Source organism: Microtus oregoni, unplaced genomic scaffold (genome assembly GCF_018167655.1).
Source record: "Microtus oregoni isolate MIOR12 unplaced genomic scaffold, Mior012 000001F_ref0000356, whole genome shotgun sequence".
Taxonomy (NCBI): domain Eukaryota; kingdom Metazoa; phylum Chordata; class Mammalia; order Rodentia; family Cricetidae; genus Microtus; species Microtus oregoni.
This window is the reverse complement of record NW_024543060.1, coordinates 5,313,644-5,334,569: the sequence shown is the minus strand read 5'-3', so window position 1 is coordinate 5,334,569 and position 20,926 is coordinate 5,313,644. Positions and strand designations below refer to the sequence as shown.

At 49.8% G+C, this 20,926-nt stretch overlaps 2 protein-coding genes across 4 annotated transcripts in view; both read right to left on the bottom strand.

Moving 5' to 3' along the window:
- Window positions 1-12,891, bottom strand: part of Scara5 (scavenger receptor class A member 5) — a 92,858-nt gene extending 79,967 nt beyond the window's left edge. For 2 of the 3 annotated variants that reach the window (XM_041663181.1, XM_041663196.1), the window contains exons 1-2: window positions 12,607-12,891; window positions 7,944-8,078 (exon numbers count right to left, since the gene is read on the bottom strand). In XM_041663181.1, coding sequence (XP_041519115.1) covers window positions 7,944-8,055 — 112 coding nt within the window. In that variant the 5' untranslated portion in view covers window positions 8,056-8,078; window positions 12,607-12,891. Of the gene's footprint in view, window positions 1-7,943; window positions 8,115-12,606 lie in introns of all 3 variants that reach the window. The other variant, XM_041663189.1, reaches the window with a different exon arrangement.
- A 7,376-nt stretch (window positions 12,892-20,267) lies between these two features.
- Window positions 20,268-20,926, bottom strand: part of Nuggc (nuclear GTPase, germinal center associated) — a 40,090-nt gene continuing 39,431 nt past the window's right edge. Inside the window, exon 18 of the mRNA XM_041667710.1 lies at window positions 20,268-20,444. Coding sequence (XP_041523644.1) covers window positions 20,290-20,444 — 155 coding nt within the window. The 3' untranslated portion in view covers window positions 20,268-20,289. The remainder of the gene's footprint in view (window positions 20,445-20,926) is intronic.

Here is a 20,926-nt window from a genome sequence, read left to right as displayed (position 1 = left end):
TCATAAATTTGGTCACCTAAACAAGACTGGTACAGTAGCAACGTGGATGGGGGTAAATCTCGCAAGGCCCTACCACGAGATGAAGAGTTACAGGTGACTGATGGTCGCTGGGAGAAAAAGATCTGCTTCTGTTGGAACAAGAGCCTTGTTGGGTTATCTGGTGCACAGTGGCCAGCCCTAAGCATTTGGGAGGAGTTGGAGGGGAGAGAGTGAAGGGGGGAGGATGTAAATACAGTCCTCGTGTATGAAATTTGAAAAATTAAATTTTAACTTAAGAAAATAAATGAAAGGCAGTGCCCTTGTCTTAAAAGGATGCTGCAAGTAGAGGGGAGACATGGTATCTAGACGTACAGGGACTCAAAAGGCATCAGGACTTAGGCCAAAAGGTCCTCTTCTTGGGCTGGCTGGATGGCTCAGGCAGTAAAGGGCTTGCTTTGCAAACACAAGGACCTGTGTTCACCCTAAAACCCATGGAAGCAGCTGGAATAGCGGTACGTGCTTATAATCCCAGGACCAGGGGAAGGAGGTCAAATAGACCCCTTGGGCTTACTGCCCAGCTGTTTTAGCCTACCTGGTAAGTTTCAGATCAGAGAGGAAAACACGATGATGCCTGAGAAATAGCAACAAAAGGTTGACCTCTGACTTAGACACACATACATATGTATGCACATACATACACATGAGTGCACATACACACATGCACACACATACACACATTCATGCACACATACATATACAATGCATGCACATACATACATAAACGTGTATGCACACACATATACATACATATGTACACACATACATACACATGCACACACATATACGCACATGTACACACACCACATGCGTGCACACACACATTCCACAACAAACAAAAAAAAATCCCAGAAGATCACCAGCTTGTAGAATAGCCCCCAAATGCCAGCAAAGATTCCAAGTTCCCGTCCCCAGCCAGATGCCTGAGCTGAAGATGTTTGCTAGGTGGAAATGGGGGATGCAGCCCGGTCTCCATCTGCACCATCATTCTTTCCAGAACTGTAAGGCACCTGCCCTCCATCCTGCTGTGATGGGCGAACTGGCTTCTCCCTTGAGCAGAGAAAATCAGGCTTGAAGTCCCTGCCTTCTCTCCTTTTCTCCAAGCAGCTGCAAGCACACGTCGGAAGGGTCACAGGGTATCTGCTTTGGAAGACAGGAGGGCTAGGCCATCTGAATGGGACTGAGCTTGATGTGTCCCTGAAGGCTGCAGCTGGACCACCTCTACCCCAGAACAGAGCAGGGTGTGCCACAGAAGGAAGCCCAGCACATCTGAGCAAGGGATAAACATGCCTAATGCTGGGTTTGTCTGTGATGTTGTGTTAAAGCCTCCCCTTCTTCCTCCTCAAGACCTCTCTGTCTTTCCCTTCCCCCACCTCCGCAAGGGTTTCAGCGTCTCTCAAACAGGTAAAGACAGAAGCACATGGCACTGAGTGTCTACAGCTGTGTATGGTTCGGTCACACCCTCCTCTGGTCCTGGAAGGACAACGACATTCATCTTATTTAAGGATGAGGTCTCTGAGCAAAGCCACACCCCCCGCCAAGGCAAAGGATGGCCCTGTCTAGCAGACAGACTCCTAGGTTTTAAAAAGGGAGTCTATGCAATGGGAGGCAAGGATATGAGACACTTGCCAGGGACAGAACGGGGTCCTGGAGCTGCCACCACCCTTGGGCCTGAGGATGTCTCAGGGATGAAACAAAGTGGCTGAAACTCAGAAATAATAAGCTCCCCCAGAGAGGAGCCTAGCCTGAGGTAGCCCTGCAGAGCAGGCTTTGAGGAATTGGACAGACCCAAGCCCCCACGTCTTCCCTTCTTCTATCTCCTACCAGAGTCCCCTGGTACCTGAGCCTAAGGAGGAGGTAGGGTACAGAACAGGGGCAAGTGGAATCGGGAGGGGGTACACAGAGGCTTCTGCACCCAGCCTGAGGACTGTGCCCAAGCTCACAATGGTTGTGTGTGGCCTATGACCCTGAAAAACTGCAATTCTGACCTCTTTCCCCCCTCTCTGAGTCTCTTTGTGTTGGGGCCGTAACCGACTGGGTCACCAGGCCACCAGCATCCCCAGTGCTCCCAACCTCATCTACCAGTACTTGGCTTTCCGCTCTTGCTTACCAGGATATGTCCCCTGGTGTTACAGTACCGAATGAGTTAAGGGCCCTCTTCCTCTCTAACCTGTAAAGGGTGGTGACCCTCAATGAGGTCATAGCCAGACCCTTGCTTAGCTGCCCAGCAGCCCTAGGCTACACCAAATGAAGCAAGGTTGTCTGCTGGACGGAAGGTAGATGTAGCAGGTTCCCTGGGAGAATAATTTAATTTTATGGGGAAGGAACGTGGGACCGCAGAGTCCAGGCTGCAGGCACCCCGCCATCACCAGAAGCACATGTAACTCATTACCTCCCCTGGCTTCCCGTGGGCAGCCATGGATGACGCCACACGTGCGTGAGGCGGGGCGGGCTGAGGCCACGGGGAGAGAAGCAGGACGATGTTTTTCTGACACTAACACCTCTCTCAGGGCCTCACAAACCGCTTCAGAGGGGGCGGGCTCAGCCTGGAGCCTTCCTTTCCTAGACTCCTCTGGGTCCTAAAGCCAGCGGCAGAGCCTAGAGGGGTCCCCAGCTGGCTGAGCAGGCAGGGGGAAAGGAAGGCTGGAGGGGGAAGGTTGAAACAAGAATGAGGCGAGGTTGATGCAAGGGAGAGGAAGGAGCATGGGAGGGAAGAAAGAATAGGGAGCAACCCTGGCTGCGCCTCTTTTGAGTCTCTGGAGGGATGACTGAATGAGACAACATGGTAACATGCACGGGGCCCTTCGGGTCTTCTCTGCGATGGTTCTTCTAAGCATTTCCAGTATTACATCCCCTATGCAGTGGCCTAGCAGGTTCTAGTCCCTGCCCCTCGGCTTCTGGTCTACAGTGGGCTCCAGGGAGGCTGCTGAGCGATAAGACATACAGAGAGGAAGACAGGGCCTCGGAGATAGAGAGGACCTGAACTACCAAGGCCACTGGAGGGTAGGCAGCTGGACAGATGTGAGGGTGAGAAGATGCCAGTGTTAGAAAGGGGGGCCTTCTATGGAGGGGACCAATGGCGTGCCACAGTCCCTCTGCTCCCCTTAGCAACTGTGAAGTAAAAAGGAATGAAGGCAGGGAAGGAGCGAAGAAGGCAGAAGCTAGGAGCAAGCAAAGAGAAAGGTGGGGGAGAAATAGAAGAGTTGGGAAAGAAGGGGGCAACAGTCAGCAGCAAGGTGACCCTGGGAGATGCTGTTAGCAGAGGGTCCCTTCCTTGGCACCAAGGACACTCCCTGGGCAATGGGCCCCCCAATCCAGCATGCAGCACAATGCTTCGACCCCCAGAACTGATGCTGTTTCATGCTGTGGAGTTCCAACCTCTGCCTGCATAACAGGAACTCTTGGCCTTGCGGCCTGTACCGGAGACATTGGCTCATTTGATGAGATGGAGTCCTTTGTCCCTGATGCTCTGGTGAGGAGGGTAGGGGGTGGCAATCAAGCAAGGGTCAATACCAGTACAGCCACACATTTTTCTGGCTGGGTGAGCCTTGTCTTCCCATGAACGCCTGCCTAGGACTCCACTGAGTGAGCCCAGCTCAAGCCGGTGGCTGGCCCGGGCCATATCCCTGAAGATAGGGTTGCCAGGTGAAAGGCAGATTCTGTGTTTTAATTCTCATCCACCTCCCAGCCAATTTCCCTATCAGAATTTAGAGGTGAAGATCAGTTCTTAATCACTAGTCCCCTTTCCAATTCCTTTCCCAGGAAGGACCTCTGAATTATAGGCAGGGAGGTCCTGAGTCAGGCTTTAGTCTGCTACTAACTACTTGAGTGGCCTTGGGTAAGTCACATGCTGACTATCCCCGAGATTTCCCAAGTACCCATTGCCTAAAAAGTGCCTGGAGGACCCACAGAAGAACCAATCACCTTCCCTGGCTTCAAGATATTTGTAGTGCAGTAAGGATGAGAAACTTTACACGCACACGTGAGTGTATGCACAGACACACACGCACACAAACACACACACACACGCACTCACACACGTACACAAGAGCCCTGCCAGCCAGAATACACTATATTTTATACAATGATTAGTTATGGTTTGTGTCCCCCAAAAGACTCAAGGTGTTGAAGCCTTGGTTCCCGGATGGTAGATCTGATCCTTGAGAACTGAGAGGCTCCCAAGGGCTCGGGGGCTGTAGCTTGTCCTGTCCTGGACTTATTCTCTGCTTCCTGGCCACCATGAAGTCAAAAGGTGGGCTACCCTATCTGTGTTCTCACTGTCACGATGCTTTGCCTCACCTCAGACCCAAAAGCAAGGAATGCAGCCAACCGTGGGCTAGACCCGTTCCAACGGTGAGCCCAAGTAAACTCTTCTCCTGTGAGTGGCTTCTGTCAGGGATTCTGTGGCCGTGACTGGACACCAGCACCACAAGCTCTGAGATCCAAGCAGGGCTGTGCCTGGGAAAGGGATCCATGGGACTTGGAAGTGATGGCTGGAGCCCAGGTAGGTGTGGGGTGGGAAGACTGTGGGCAAGAAGGGGACGGTACAGATAGAACCCATGGGCTCACGCTGGGAATGATGGGCAAGGAGGCCAAGACAGAAGAACCTGGAAGTGTTCAGTCAGGGCCAGACCTCTGTCTAACGTGAGTATTTACACCCATGGTGCTCATCTATTTTATTTTATTTTATTTTATTATCATTTTCTAGACAGGGTTTCTCTGAGTAGCTCTGACTGTCCTGGAACTCACTCTGTAGACCAGGCTGTCCTCAAACTCAAGAGATCCACCTGCCTCTGCCTCCCTCCCAATGTTATATTTTAAATAATTTATTATTTTAATTTTATGTACATTGGTGTTTTGCTTGCATGCATGTCTGTGTGAGGGTGTTGGGTCACCTGCAACTGGAGTTACAGACAGTTGCGAGCTGTCATATGGGTGCTGGGAATTGAATCCGCGGTCTTCTGGAAGAGCAGCCAGTGCTTTTAACCCCTGAGCCATCTCTCCAGCCCCCACCCACAGTTCTTTAAGTCCCACCTACATTAAAATCTGAGTCACACCTGAACAGCTGGGCTGTGCTTTGAGATGCTCCATGCGAAGACCCAAGGGATCAGACTCCAACAAGAAGAAACACAGCATCCCGTCACCCTACATTTTAGGAGGCCGCCCTCAAAGGGGATTGGAGTTTTAATCTATAGAAGTCTTCCCAGATGGACCTGGCCCAGGTTTTCCTCCCTTTGCCACCTCCTTCCAGTTTCTTCTTTCCTTTCTTGACCTTGCTCCTCTTGTTCCTCTGTTTCACTCTCCAGAGAAGAAGATCAAAAAAGCATCAGGATCCTTCCAAAAAAGATCCAGGCTGTCTTGCGTTTCCCCACTTCTGTGCCCCAACCCCAAAACCTACCAGCAGGGGACAAAGAGTAAAGGAATGCAAAGAACTCAGAAGCGGGGTACAAAGACATTTGCTTTGCTACTTTCAGATGTCAAGGTCCTTGTGCTCTTATTATCCACTTACTCCTTAGCTGGCTCTCCTGTGAACATTTAGAGTGTGCTAGCCCCTGGGCCTGGGAGGCATCAGAGAACAAAGCAGCCCTCCTACTTTGGAGCAGTTGCCAACCTTCCTTCAGCCTCCATCTTACCACCTGAGCAGAGAAGAAACAGTATAACGACTGTGAATATTGCCAAGTGTGCGGAGAGAGAAAAGGCTGTGGAAGTAAGGACAATGAAAGCTGGGAGCAGAGGTGGGAGGGGTAGCAGGACAGAAGGCAGGAGAGCAAAATCCAGAGTTTGGGAGGCCTGATCCGAGGGCAGTGAGGACAGTATATGCTCTGGAGAGAGCATCATCCTCGGCAGCAGAGACTAGGGAGAGTGCTGGGGACCCCATCCTGAAGGTGAGTGTCAGCCCAGGAGGAGAGCTTGGGTTCCTTGGCCATATAATCAGGGCCCAGGATTCAACTCGCCTTTAAATGGGGGTAGCATCAATCCCCAAGACTGGACTTAAAGAACCACACCCCGAATGCAATGACCTCAGAGATACCCACTGTGTCTCATTCTGGCAGACGAAGACACAGGCCTAGAGTCAGTCTGGAATCCACAGTTCTTGGCATCACTGCACCAGAAACCGGGGCCCAGGGAACCCTTCCTTAGAACACTAGCACAGCTGAGAGCCTCATCAATCACTTTATCATGGATGCTCCGGCAGATGCATCAGCTTGGCGCCACTAAGCACAGAGCCGGGCCCACTGCTTGGTTTTGTTTCTCTGGTCCAAAGGAATAATTGTTTTTGATCTGAGATCCAGAAAACAGGAAAGGGAGATGGGAAAGGGGGGAAAGAAAAGGTGGTGGCCCCAGTGACACTCCACTGCAGGCTTCGCTCCCACCCTAAGCCTGGTGTCCCAGGTTGACCTTGGAGGACTCCCTCCAACCACCCTCAACCCCAGTCCTTTCTGGCCAAACTTGGCCTCCTTCCTAATGTGCCAATGAGAATAGAACTGAATCAGGGGCATGGTTCAGCATCACCCTTGCTGATATCCTGAACAAGGCAGCACACACGCATACGCATACATGAATGCGTGCGTGCGTGTGTGTGTGTGTGTGTGTGTGCGCGCGCGCACCTTCCTTCTCTCTCCCTAGTCCTGGGAACATGTTGACTGAATCTTTTCGCACCTCTTCTCTTTCAAAATTTTTTGTGATGGTTTGTCTTGATTGACAACCTGCTGGGGCTAAGAATCACCCTGGAGACACATCTCTAAGTTTGTTCAAGAGGATGCTCAGACATGTTTAAATGAAGGGGGAGATTCACTAGCACTATCCCAAGTAAATATCAGGGGTCTCAAGTAAATCAGATGGAGAAAAGGGAGTTTCGCACCCCCATTTGTCCCTCTCTGCTTCCTGACTGGGGATGAAATATGGCCCCTGCCACCCTGCCATGCATGACACTCTCAAACTGTGAGCCAAAATCAGCCCTCCCTTCCTTAGGCTTTTGTTGAACATTTTGTCACAACAGAGGAAAAAATGATACAGTCATCCTTCAGCCCCTTTCCAGGAGCCATTTCCCTGCCTGGCTTCAGCATCCACCCTGAGGGGACTGCTCTCGGGCCAGCTCCTCCTCCCACCAGTCACCCTGAGTCATCTGAGGCCAGGCGCTGGTCCAGTTTCCTCCAGAGCATCCCCGACAGCTTGCATACAGACTAGACCGGGCAAAGAGCTGAGCGCCCCACAGGAGGGTTGAGGAACCCTTGCTCAGAAACTCAGGTCCCCCTGTCTGTCCCTCCACTAGGGCGGTCCCCTCTTTCCTCTCTGACACGGCTTCCTGTCCTACATCTGCTCCCATGAGGAAAAAGGCAAGAGCCATAGCTCCTGAGAGAGGCGACTGACAGGGTGTTCCAAAATCAAGTACTGTTCTGGGGATTAAGCAGGGATGAGGGACTGTCTCTAGGCAGTCAGTTTGAAGGGACAGTGTCCTCCTGTTCCACTCAAGCCCCGTGAAGAATGGATCTGTGCATGAAGCAAGCTTTTATTAGGGACAGTCCTCGGGGACAGTACAGACATCTACTGAATGCCTGCTTGCTGGTGCACAGGGATATGGAGCTGTTAAAATGCCCTTGTTCCTCGGTCTCCAGTCTGAGGAGCAAGGATATTCTATGCTGGATCCCCTCTGAGGGGCTGGTGAGTCATAGAATCCTTAATGTTGTTCTCAGTCTCAACAAGTCCATCTGTAAAACAGGTCCTCACCTTGCCGATGACATAGGCTTATTGAGATGAATGATAGAAACCCCACAGAAGGGACCTCCAAAGATCTAATATTCAGCATCTGCTAAGCTAGACAGGAAGGCGAGCAGGCACTGGGATAACCAAGGTGGGGACGGGGGGGGGGTGGTAAGCAAGGGTCCTTGACAGCTTTAAGTACTCACCATCCTCGCATAGGTTCAGCTTGGACAGGCTCCTGCCGTCAAAGGGCTCCTCGAAGATGGAGCCGCTGTCCCGGTCATTGACGGTGTGCATGTACATGGCTTTGTTGTCCATCCTGTCCTGGAGCCGTGGAGACACTGGGTAGTGCGCAGAGGAAGGAGACACCCAGTCAACTATGCAGAAAACAAACAAAGGGTGGATCCAGGTGCCCGCCCGCAGGACCCCCAGCCTGGAGTGTGGTCTTTTCTACATCTGCAGGAACGAGGTGCACCGTCCAGGTGCAGGACCCCTCCAGCTCCAGCCTCTCCCTGTTCAGTGCTAGAAGGCCAAGCCCTGGCCAGTTTTCAGCTGTTCCCTTAGCAGCTCTCTGTGGGGCTGGAGCCATAGGCCAGAGACAGCATGGCCATGCTGGACAGCACTTGAAGGAAATGCTACTACCCACATGGTGACTACAGACAGCTTCTGACAGGTTCTCAACCTGTGGATTGTGACCCACTTTGGGGTCACATGACCCTTTCACGAAGTCATCTAAGATAGTCAGAAAACACAGCTATTTACATTACGATTCATAACAGGAGCAAAAGGACAGTAATAAAGTAGCAACAAATAGAATTTTATGGCTGGGGAGGGGGGGGTCACCACACATGAAGGAACTGTATTAAAGGTTAGTAGCGCCAGGAGCTTGAGAACCTCTAAGGAAGCCATCAGCAGCTTGGGAGGGTCAGACAATTGCATAAGGGAAATTACAAGCACAGGTGCATTGAGAGTTTTAGGGTCAGCGGAGGAGGTGGGAAGGCACCCTATTTCCACAGTGGGCTGAGGCAGGAATTCATCTCCCAGGGAACCTAGCGGGTGAGCAGTCTCGGTGAGTCTTAACGAACAACTCTTGACCCCGGGACTTATGCCTATCTGATCCCCCAAGGCTGAAGCAAGGTCTTGAGCTCTGGACTTGGGAAATCCTTTCCCCTGAAGGGATCCAGCCATGGCGTTTGCACAGCCGCGAGGCCTCCACCAGCACATTCTGACCCGCTTAACTGTGTGATTGGAAGGCCATCCTCAGGGCCTGCACAGGAGGGTGGCTCCAGGGCAGAGAGGCATCGTGAGACCCAGGCTGGAAGGGATTTTCTGAGATTTTCTAAGACGCATTTGCATTCTTTGTGTAATGAGAAAAATCCTTTTCATAAAACCAAATTGCAAAGTGTTTGTTTACACAGAATCCTTTGGCTTTTTCCCCCTCACATATATGCCCTGTAATTTTGCACGCTGCTTTCAACACAGTCCTAACTGGCCATAAGTTTATGTCAACTGGTTTTCCTGATGCTTTTTAGCTGTCTGGATGTTTAACCAAAATAAAGAATGGGGGAGGGGAGGAGGGAGTGGCGGGAAGGAAAAGGACATAAAGGAAGAAGAGAAAGTAAGTCAGATGGGGTGGTGTTTATTTCTCTTTAAAGTGAAATTTGGAAAATGAAGCCTCCAGGAAGATGGGTATAATCCCAGCATGGAGGAGACCCACTGAGAGCCTGAGAAACAAGCAAGCTCCCACGAGCTGGATGAGATGGTACAGTGCCTGAAAGGCCCTGGTAGGGAGACTGCAGTGGGTCTTAGGGGTCAACCCATCCCATCTTAGAGGCAGGACCTGAAGGAAGCGTGAGTGGGGATACAGAAGGGGAGCAAGATTGGCGCAAAAACATGTGCCCTCTTTTCCCGACCTGAACTTAATCTCCAGAGACGAGGCCTTTGGGGCTGAGAAGAGGCTGGGACTGAGCAGAGGATGTTCAACTGCCCTTCCAATGAGCCAGGAACGATGGGGTCTCTTCTACACCCTCACTCCAAGTAATGAGACGCCCCGTTCCCCACACTGGCTCACTCGCTGGGGCACATACACACATGCACTCAGCTTCTTGGTCTTTCTTCCAGTCTCTAGAAGGGACAGGAGATGAAGATGGTCCTTGGGTCTTCCAGGACCTCTCACACAGACAGCTCCCACCCAGCCTCTCTGAGCCTCTCCCCATAGTGTCCAATCTGCTAGTCTCCTAACATTGGCTCTTTATCCAAGCCCTCCACCCAGCAAGGGCCTCTAGGTGGGGCACTGGGTGGCTCCAGCCCTGCTCAGCCATAGGGGATCCTCCCTGGTCTCAGGATGTGTGTGGTCCCTTCCCCTCTGGCCCCGATCTTGAGGAGTTACAAAACAGAAGGCACCGTTTCTGCAGCCCTGGCTCTGCCAAAGGCAACAGCGTCTGCAGCCAGAGGGCCCCAGAATCCACAGGGCAGGGAACCCTACTCTCATGCCACCTTTCTTCTCTCCAGATTGGCTCCAGACCACTGTGATCTGGAGTGTATCCACAAGGCAACCCCCCTAGCCATCCTCCTAACACCTCTTGGCTGGACTAAGCAACAGCCTAGGGGAGCCGAGAGAAAGGGGCTGGGGCCGAGCAGATGTGAGAGGAATGAGTTGGGAAATGCTCAACTCTTCATTAGTTGGGGGGGAAAATGTAAGCATGTTCTGCCCGTTCCAGTTTTATGTGAGGCTGGGTTTTCTCCTCACGAACTCAGGAGCAGGTGGTGGACTCTGAGACTCCATCTATTATGACCTTTAGGCCCAGTTTGCATTCTCAACCATGTCCCAGCTGACCATCTTGAGTGTAAGCAGCTAGTGCATTGTAAACATCCCTTGGGCCTCAGACGAATTTCCCTGAGGGACCTCGCTGGAGTTTCTCCTGGGAGCACTAGGAGCAGGGCAGTGAGGCAGCTCATTATTTTATCATTCCCATTGTAAAGATAACCTAACCAAGACCAAAGAGGCAAGGATGATTGTAACATGAGGGCCGGTGAGAAAGGTACTGAGCCATGTGGCTAGCATAGATAAGAACAATGGGTTAATATAAGCTACAAGAGCTAATAAGTAGCCTGAGCTAATGGGCCAATCAGCTTTATAGCTTCTTTGGGGCTAAACAGCTGTGGGGAACTGGGCAGGATGGAAACCCCAACAAGCAGGCCCCCTTTAATGTTACAGATGATGATATTGGAAATGAGAGTGGAAGATGAAGTAATCAGATCATTCAGGAGATCCCTGCACACAGCACTGACTCAGCCAAGGATATACATGTGCATCAGTCACTTTCAGTGGCCATCTTCGGGGCTACTATAAGGCAGCAGAGATGAGCACACCTTGGAGGGCCAGCCAGTGCACCCCTATAAGGGCATGATCAGAGGGAGGGGCCTGGAAGGGGAAACCTGGGCCACATTGAGGGACCCACAAGTTTTGGTGCTCAAAGAGCCTGGACTTCAGCTTTGCCAATCAAAGAGAAGCCACCCTGAAAACAGGGAGGGGCATTCTACTGACCTCCAGGGGATGTTAGGATTCACTCCCCACGAAGGGTGGAATAGGGTCAGAGTCTGTATCTGACAGCTGAAAATGCCATAGGACATCCTTGCATGCTCTGCACGGATGTGGGCCATTGTCACACACTCTGCACGGGTGTGGGACATCCTCGCATACTCTGCACAGGTGTGTGGGGGACACCTTCACACAGGTGTGGAAGTGGGGCAGCTCACGGCACAAGGGTTCCTTTTTCCATCTTTTATTTTGGGAAGGTGGCCCAATCTGCTGGTCTCATCTAGCCTTCTGCACTATACCCCTGAGGTGTGAAGTCCAGGGGGTATGGTGAGGATCATGGGAGCTGATGTGGGAGAGAGGACTTTACAATGTCGTATAGAATAGCTGGAGAAGGAGGTCCAAAGAGAATCCAGTCTCACTGGTTGGGTTTCAGAGTCCTGCAGACTCCCCGTTGCTCAAAAAGTCCTAGAAGTGAAGCTGTGTGGAGTTCCCTTTGCAAAAAAGCAATCTCAAATGTGGCATAGGACTGAGATTAGGACCCCGGTTCTGGAAGTTTCACTGGGAGCACCAGAAGGGTCAAGATGGATCAGGAGCCTCACTTGCAACTCGGAACTAGTTTCTGTGTGCTCTGGCTTCTAACTCGGCAGGGCTTACAGCTTTTCTTTGGATTGCCAAGTTTCTAAAACTTACTTAAACCAAACAAGGTCACTGAAAATGTAGCCTCTGAGAAAAAGCTGCTAGGTAGATCTTAAACCCTTCCTTCTTCTAAGTACTCAGTTCTCTGGATCCTAACTCACAGCTGGAGAGGAGCAGATGCTCCTTCAATAACCTCTGCATCATACATAGTACCCTGGTGTGTATATGTGTGTATATATGTGTGCGTGTGTCACATGTGTGTACATAGATACATATATATACACACATACATATATACACATCATATATATATACACACGCATACACATGCATCCATATATTCAACACACACATAACATACACACACACAGAGTGGCTGTCCCCTGACCATTTACTCACTGAATAGGCTCTGGGAGGCTATGACATGATAAGATAAACAGAAATGAAATTGAAATAATAGTATCTCTCTGGCATCAGAGTGCAGGCTCATGTTCTACATCCTTAGCAGCTGGGTCCTCGGGCCCAGGTGTCTACAGGCTCAGATCACTGGACTTCTCCCACCTGAAGCAGGCAATGCTAGGTTCTGTGTCTGCAAGACCTCCCAGTCCTCTGCTTCATCAGATCATCATTCCCTCCACTGCCTTTGCAGCTTTACCACCCCGTAGCTTCCAGGTCAAAGCGACATGACTCACCTGTGTGCCTGTGTGGAGGCTGGAGTCCGCGCCTTCAGTTCCCAGCAATTGCCATGATAGCCAGAAAGTTGACTGCTGTCCCACGGAGACCCAGGCAGTCTCTTGAAGCTTGTCCCCACAGCCAGCCAAATCCAGATGGAGTCATAGAAAGAGGCTTGCGGGGGTCACCTAGTGACTTATCTCAGGTCAGGGCCACAGGGTCACTTCTGTAGGAGAAGCAGTTCAACCTGGTGGCTGAGTGAAGGGTCTGCACCTGGTTCAGCAGTCAGCCTCAGAAAGCAATCCGGAGATGTTCTGTGGAGGCTCCCGCAGCTCTGCTAGGTACTGACTGGGTGGGAGCTGCTCCAACCTCCAGTCTTAAAAAAAAAAAAAAGTTCTTAGAGCAACAGCTAGACGGAGTCTGGACTATGCTATGCTCGCCCTCTTGTGGCCACTGTCTGAATTACAGCTATACACCGAGCTTCCAGCCCCAGCCAGAAGAGCAAATCAGCATTGGCTTTGGGATCCAGTGCCTGTTCTAAAAGCGCTCCACAAAAATACTTTTTGGACAACTTCTGGGAAAATGGCAGCTAGGTCTGGCTTATGACACACCCGAGGAAACCAGATTTTTTAATGCATTGTAAGGCAGAACTGGCATTTCTCAATTCATTCATTCAGCAAATTTGGCATTTCCTGAAGTCATATCCACTCCCAAAGGACTTGGACACTCACACTGGAGCTATTTAGAATAATGTCTGGGGGCTCTGAGAGAACTTCCCAAAGTCAAGTTCAAGACGACTCGGCAACAAAGCCAGTATCTGTGGAGCCCAAAAACTGCAGAAGAGCAAGAGACAAGACTAAGAAGCCAGCCAGCCGTCTGGGAGCCTGACGGCCCGCACCTCTAAGAACGGGAAACAGCAGCGCAAACAATTGCTTTGTAAAAAGAGCTGCACCGTCCAGGAGATAACTGCGTCTGTTGGCCCTGACATCTCAAGCAGGAGGACTTGCACACATTTAAAAAAAAAATGGGTGTGGCGGCACACGCTATGCCGCGCTCCCCAGTGCTGGGGGTGGAGGCAGGAGGATGACTGGGCTCAGTGGCCAGCCACCCTAGCCTACCTGGTGAGTTCCAGGCAAGTAAGGGACTCTGTATAAAGTTCCCAAGACAGAGGAGGCTCCTTAGAAATGACTTCCAAGGTTGACTTGAGTTCCCCACATACATTTGTAAATGTGTACACTCAGACACGCATGCGTACATAAACACACGCTAAAATAAGATACAAGTAAAAGAGATTAAAAGGAGATCCAACCAGATGTTAAGGACGCAATCAGACGAGAGTGCTGGGCAGAGTGAGAGGAGATCAGAGAAACGTCGCCCCTCCTTCCAAAACTGGTCTGAGCCTTGAGCGGTTAGGTCACGTGGTGGATCTGGACCGCAGCACTCAGAAGGTTTGTAAATAAGTGTGCGGTTGCCAATGCTCGCTGACTCCGAAAAGTCCTAGTCATTTTCAGTGACCACCTCACGGACTGTCCCCAGAGGCAGCTCCTGCAGGGCATGGTGTTATAGGAAGAAAAAAAGCAGTGATTGTATAAGGGGCAGGAAGTGGAGGGCATAGCTCAGAAATGGGCCCAGAGGAAGTAGAAGCCAACCCTTGTTATGGACTTCATGAGCTGCATCCTTCAGAGGGGCCCTGTGAAGAGAAGACAAGGTCTCTAGCCAGGCAGTCCCCCGGCTCTGTGGCTGTGGATTAAGTCATGGAACCTCTTGGAACACAGGTTTCACAGTCCCTAAAACCAGGTTCCTAGTTTTGGCTTCCCTGACTCAAGGGAATCTTTAAAAACATGGTCGGGCATCCCAAAGGTCAGCCATTGCTATTACTTTTCAGAGTTGACAGCTCCTGACAAATGGGACACTAATTGTCACGTGGGTCCCCACAGTGCCCAGCTGCTGACAGCTAGCATCAATGCCAAGTCATGAAGCAGGGACCCCTGCCTTCCGGAGTTCCCTGCTCTTTGCCCATTGTGGAATCTGCCCAAGCACCTGTTCCGTCTCCCTGGACTCACTTGAGTTCATTCTCCAAAAGGTGTGTGGATGAGACAGCCCGGGTTTCTCCACACTGTCCCAGACTCATAGGCTGTGAGGTAGATAAGCATCCTCCCTGGGCTACCTCAAGGGACCTACCTGGAGCCTCTTGCATTGTCACACTCAGGGAGCCAGGGTGCTTTCCAGGGGCTGTATCTCAGAGCCCAGAGGATCCAAATTTTTCTTGAGAATTAGATAATGAAATTATTATAATGTGAGCAATTTGTAGTTGGTAGCCAAACATTCAATCATAAGAAACCAGTAAAAACAGAGGGAGCCTTTGGGCCAAAACCCTTAAGAAGAAAGTCCTGGGATAAATGTAAACCAGACACTGGTGTTGGAATGATGTCCTCCCCATGAACAGGATGTGGGCTACCAGCTTCCCAGGGCACACTTAAAACACTTACTTTACATGACTCTGAATGAGTGTGATTCACTACGGGTTTAAGTGAGGCAGAAGAATGGGGGTCACAGAGTCCCTGAAGTCCGCATTGACAAATTCATACATGATGGCGTGTTTGGTTCTGGATGCATCTGGTAGGAACTGTAGCAAGGGTGTTGAAGGGTCCAGAAGTGAGCAAACAAGAAAAGGGTGTGTTTGGCTCCGAGAAGAAATCACTCAGAGGAGGTTTGGGGTGGCCAATCCACGCAGGGCTGCCACGGGGAGAAGCTCTGGATTTCTCTGAATTATCTGCGGAGATTCAGAATTCTCTCCACATGCAAAAGCCTATATTCGTTGTTTCTCTGTTGTTGTAATAAAATATCGTGGCTAGAAGCAACTTACGGGATGAGTTTATTTTAGCTTAGGGTTCCAGAGGGAGAGTCCACAATGGTAGGAAGGGCCAATCCCATTTCATCCACATACAGGAAGTAGGGCGATAAAACCACAAAGTCTACCGTACATGATGGGCTTCCTCCAGCAAGGTTCTATGTCCTAAAGGTTCCATACCCTCCCCAAACAGCACCATCAGTCAGGGACCCAAGTATTCAAATACATTAGTCTATAGGGGACATTTATCATTCAAACCACACCATCCTGGATCAGCACTGAGTCAGCTAGAACTGGCTGTCAGAACCGAAAATTCCCACTATGGACTTCACGTGATCACAGTCGGGGACTCTTTCCCCAACAGGATTACCGCACCACGGGTCTCCTACATCGTGTGGCCTGCCGGACCCTGTGACCTCTGATGCCTCCCCCCACTTCTAAAGGGAAATGTGATAAAGCCCCTCCATCGTGCTGAGTGACGGTAACTCAGAACTGATTTTGCTGCGTAGCTTGCTCTGGTCAGGGAGAGAAAGGACATTCCGTGCATGTTTTCAGGAACTGAGAACCAGAAATGGGCTGTCCATCAACACCACAAGCCTGACAGTAAAGACATTTCAGCACGTATCATTCCAGGAAGAGCAGAGGGGAAAAAAAACAAAGGTTGAGAGAGAATTTTTTAAAACTTTTTTAAAAAGAAGGAGTTGGAATTGGTAGCACACAACTTTAATCCCAGCACGTGGGAGAAAGAGGTAGGTAGGTCTCTGAGTTCAAGGCCAGCCTGGTCTACAGAGTGAGTTCCAGGACAGACAAAGCTACACAGAAAATCTGTTGTGAAGGACAGGCTCCAAAACCACAGAGAAACCCTGTCTCGAAAAACCAAAACGAAAAAAGAAAAAAAAAACCCAAAAATTTTTAAGAAAGAGAGGAAAAGAGTGATGAGTTAGTGTCTTTCTTTTCTTTCCCGAAGCATAAGTTACAGTTGGTGCAAAATGGAAATTTTATTTTTATTTGGATTGTATATTTATCAAAGGAAGGCATGCAAGCATTCTGCTGTGTAAGGCTTCCATAAGCAAGAGCTCCCTAAACTCAACCATCATGCCAAAAACCTGTTTCCCATCGGCGTTCACTCCAGCTCTCACTCTTACTTTTTATAGTTAGCTCCTGTATTTCTAAAAAGAAAAAAAAAATACAACTCAGACTGGATTTGTCTTCTCTACAGTCACAGAAATTGTTTTCAAATAGATCAGTCGGGAGGCTGGGGAGATTGCTCAGCAGTTAAGAGCATTTGCTGCCCTTGCAAAGGACCTGAGTTCTGCTCTTAGTTACCCACATGGTGGTCCACAACTGTCTACAACCCCATGCCTGGGGGATCCGACAGCTTCTTCTGGCCTCTGCAGGTGCCAGGCACACAGATGGTACAGATATATACATGCCGGCTGTATTAGTTACCCTTCTATCAATGTGATGAAACACCATGAATAAGGCAACTTATAAAAAGATGTGTTTAATTGGGCTTCAGGCTTCAGACGGTTAAAGTCCATGATGGTGGAGCAAAGCATGGTGGCAGGAACTGAGATTTCACATCTCAGTCTGCAAGCAGAGGGTAGAGAGAGACACTGGGAATGGTGGCAGTCTTCTGAAACCTCAAAGTGTGTCGCCACGGACACACCTCCTTGTAATCCTTCCCAAACAGTTCCACCATCTGGGGATCAAGCATTCAAATATATGAGCCTATGGGGGCCATTCTAATTCAAGCCTCCACAAAGGCAAGGCAGTCATGCACATAAAAAATAAATAAATAAATATAAAAGACAAAAATCTATCAGTAGACTCTCTAAGGAGACACGAGTCCTTGAAAAGACAGTGCATTCATTCTTTTAGTTCTGGAGAGAGAGGGCATTTTGCCTATAGGGGATTCTTTGCACGGCTCCTTCTCTGAGGCATCCTCTCTCTGTTACATCTCCTAAAGCTGGGCCCAGAACCAGCTGGTCTCCAAGCTGATGACAACATCCCAGCAGGCTCTGGACACATTGCAGACGGCTGAAACCCCAGTATCTAGGGCTGACATTCCAAGCCCACACGGATGGCCACTCTGAGCCCTGCAGGCTTCCAGGGTCTCATCGTGCTAACATTCCAAGTCTCAGCTCAACACAGGCAATCACACAGTCTCATATTACTGTAAGAGCCCGGCATTTGTTCAAAGACCACAGAGAGGCTCCCAAGCACCTCAAGCCTTCTTTATGCCCAATACTTTATGATGAAGAGGTGACCATGCTGCCCAGGGATGGGGGTGGGGCTGTCCTTAGCTGGACGCTGGAGAACACTGAACCTTCAAGGATACTGCAGTTCGCTCCCAGTGGGAATTCAAGAGTAGAAGAATTAGCAGAGCTGGAAAGGTCTCCCAGGCAGCTCTGGGGCTGCTCAGCTGCATGAGTCCAAAGTATTAACTGCCTTAGCATTTTCTGGAAATTGCTGGCCCCACAGTGACACAGAGCCTCCGCCTATTCTTTCCTCCCTATTCTTTCACCCAGCCCCACCCTCACCCCAAAAGAAAGTTCCTAGCCTTCAGAACATTGCAGCTTGGTCTCTCAGAATGGGAGGCTATAACTCGAAGACGTCATTTGTCCAGGTGACCAGGCAGAGGATCTGAGGCACTCAATCTGAGACTCTGGATTCTGTCCCTTTGCTACCTGTATTAATCATTATGGTCATGGTTGTCATCATCATCGCTGTTGCGATCAAATATCTAATCTTTATTTCTTTGGGCTCAAGAGTCAAGGGTACAGTCCACAAAAGTGGGGAGTCATGGTGGCCGGGGAGGAGGCAGCTTGCCACATTGTGTCCACAGTTGGAAAAGGAGGCAGGTTATCATATTGTGCCCACAGTCGGGAAGGGAGGCAGCTTGTCACGTTGTATCCGCAGTCTGGAAGCAGAGCTAGGGATAATGAATCCAAAGCTCAACTCCCTGTCTCCTCCTTGCTCAGCCCAGAACCCCAGCCCACAGAACGCTCCCCCTACACTTATGACGGCTCTTCCTTCTTCAGTTAACCCAGTCTAGAAACTCCTTCAAGGACACAGGCTTTCTCCTGTACGACCCTAGATCCCGTCACATTGACACCAGCATTACTAATCATTGCACTGCCCGAAGATGCAGAATTAAGACCTCGGACCTGCAGAGTTGGGAATCTGTCCGGATGCTGCAGTTCTCTATCCTGCACCAGACCTGCTGAGTCAGAACCCATCCTCAAACAAGACCCCCTGACAGACAGCTTACCCATGCCTCTGAAGGTTGATGCATTCGTTATTCTTCTCTTCTCTGTGGACAAGTAACTAACAAGAAGCGTTTACTAGAGAAGGGGTTTATTTTGCAGTGGAAACTGGCTTGAAAGCGAACCTTTCGCTTCAAACAGCTGTCAGTATCTATGACAACGAGGAGACGAGCCTTTAGGGGAAAACCAAAACTGTATTAAACCTGTGCTCACGGCCGTGAGCGTCACAGCTTCCCACCACTTCAGGCCTTTTCTGGGGACACTGGTGAAAGTATTAAGAAACGTGACTTTGTGAAATTGTGTGGTGAAAGGTGCCAACACTTAGAACATCTGCCTGATCCAGTGAACAAGTATTTTCATAATGCCTTATGCTGTCAAACCGTGCAGTGGTTTCTAAAATGTGTTCACATTATAGAAGACAATCCAGATGTGGTGCTGGACATATGCAAATCCAGAATTTCAGAGCCGAGGCAGGAGAATTTAGAAAGAGAAAGGCCTGCTGTGTGTGTGTGTGTGTGTGTGTGTGTGTGTGTGTGTGTAAGACAACACAATGGATTTTAGTGTAACGAGATTTAAAAACAAAGTTCACTGATTCAGTTTCAGCTCCCACACTGCAACCAGCCTTTAAGGAAATACCATTCTTGGGTGCTGGGGATATGGCTCAGTGGTTAAGAGCACTGGCTGCTCTTGAAGAGGATCCAGGTTCGAGTCCTAGCACCCATATGTCCATATGGTGGCTCACAATCATCTGTGATTCTAATTCTAGGCAATCCAGTGCCCCTTTCTGTCCTCCATGGGTGCACCTACATCCATGCAGGCAAAACACCCCTATACATTAAAACATAAAATAAATCTTTAAAAATAAACTACCATCCTTCAAGACCATACAATCAAAGAACTACCCCACTGATAAATTCAAATACCTATTAAAAACATTGCCCTGTATTCCAGATCTGTATTTGTCTACGTGGAGTGGAATTTTCTTTAAGGTCTCAAGCAAAAAGACTGGATCCCAGCAGGGATCTAACTGGCTTCTGTTTAGAGGGGAGCTGAGCACCAGCATTCATCCTCTGCTTTTGGACGCCAGAGGATGTGAGCAGAGCCTCTGACTCCTCGCCACGTCTTTCCTGCCATGGCGGATTAGTGCCCAGACTCCTGAGCCAACATAACTCTCCTTCTGTAAGTGGGCTTTTGCCAGGGTTTGCTATCACAGCCGCAGAATGGTAACCAACACCTGGTCACGGGCCTATCCCGCGGGACAGCATCGCCGCCTCCTCCTCAAGTCACATCACTGTTAAGGCTGGAAACAGTCTGGTCCCTGAGGCCGAATTGTATAACATTCTGCTTGACTTTTAAGCTTTCTAACGTGAAGTGTAAGGTTCTTGTCCTTAGAGCTCAAAAGTCCACTCAGGACTCAGGATGACAGATTTTCGGCTGTAAAATAAAATTATACCAAAAATAATGATATCCTGGTTTTATGTTATATAGAAAGTTCAAAAGATGAGAAATGATTTTTATTCTGTTTCAAAAACATAATAATAATTCTGTTATTTGGCTCCAGGCTTATTTTCATATCTCCAGGTTTAAGTCCTCCAAACTAAAGTCCCACGGGGGCCTGCTTTGCTGGGGGACATTCGCAGGAGGAAATCTTGCATGCCCCTCCGCAGCTGCGCGTTCTCGGCAACCTCCCTCAGGCTTCTGTGGAGCTTCTCCATCTCCTTCTGCTCACTCCTGACGTCTAGGGAGAAGCGGACACGCATGCGCAGTCAGAGACGCAGACACGCACACACCCGGTCAATGCTGCTTCAAGAACAGCCCTCTAGACGAAGCCCTCCGCAACTGAAACTTTAGAAGGATATAAGATCTGGAATAATCAGAAAATCCTGTATCTTTGTTTTATAAACATCCCAGTCAAGCCAGGGAGTCTCTTTGTTACCCGAAGACATCTCAACATGGGTTGCGGGGAGGTCACACTTAAAAAGAGCCTACCCCTCAAAAAGCCCTGGGTGACTGGAGAGCTGGCTCAGTCCCAAAGGGGACTTAACTGCTCTTGCAGAGGATCTAAGTCCAGCATCCACAGCGGGCAGTACACAACCTCAAGGGGAATCCCATGCCTCTGGTTACCAAGGACACCTGCACTTATGTGCCTACGTGTATGTATACACACACACACACACACACACACACACACACACACACACACACTTTAAAAAACAGTAA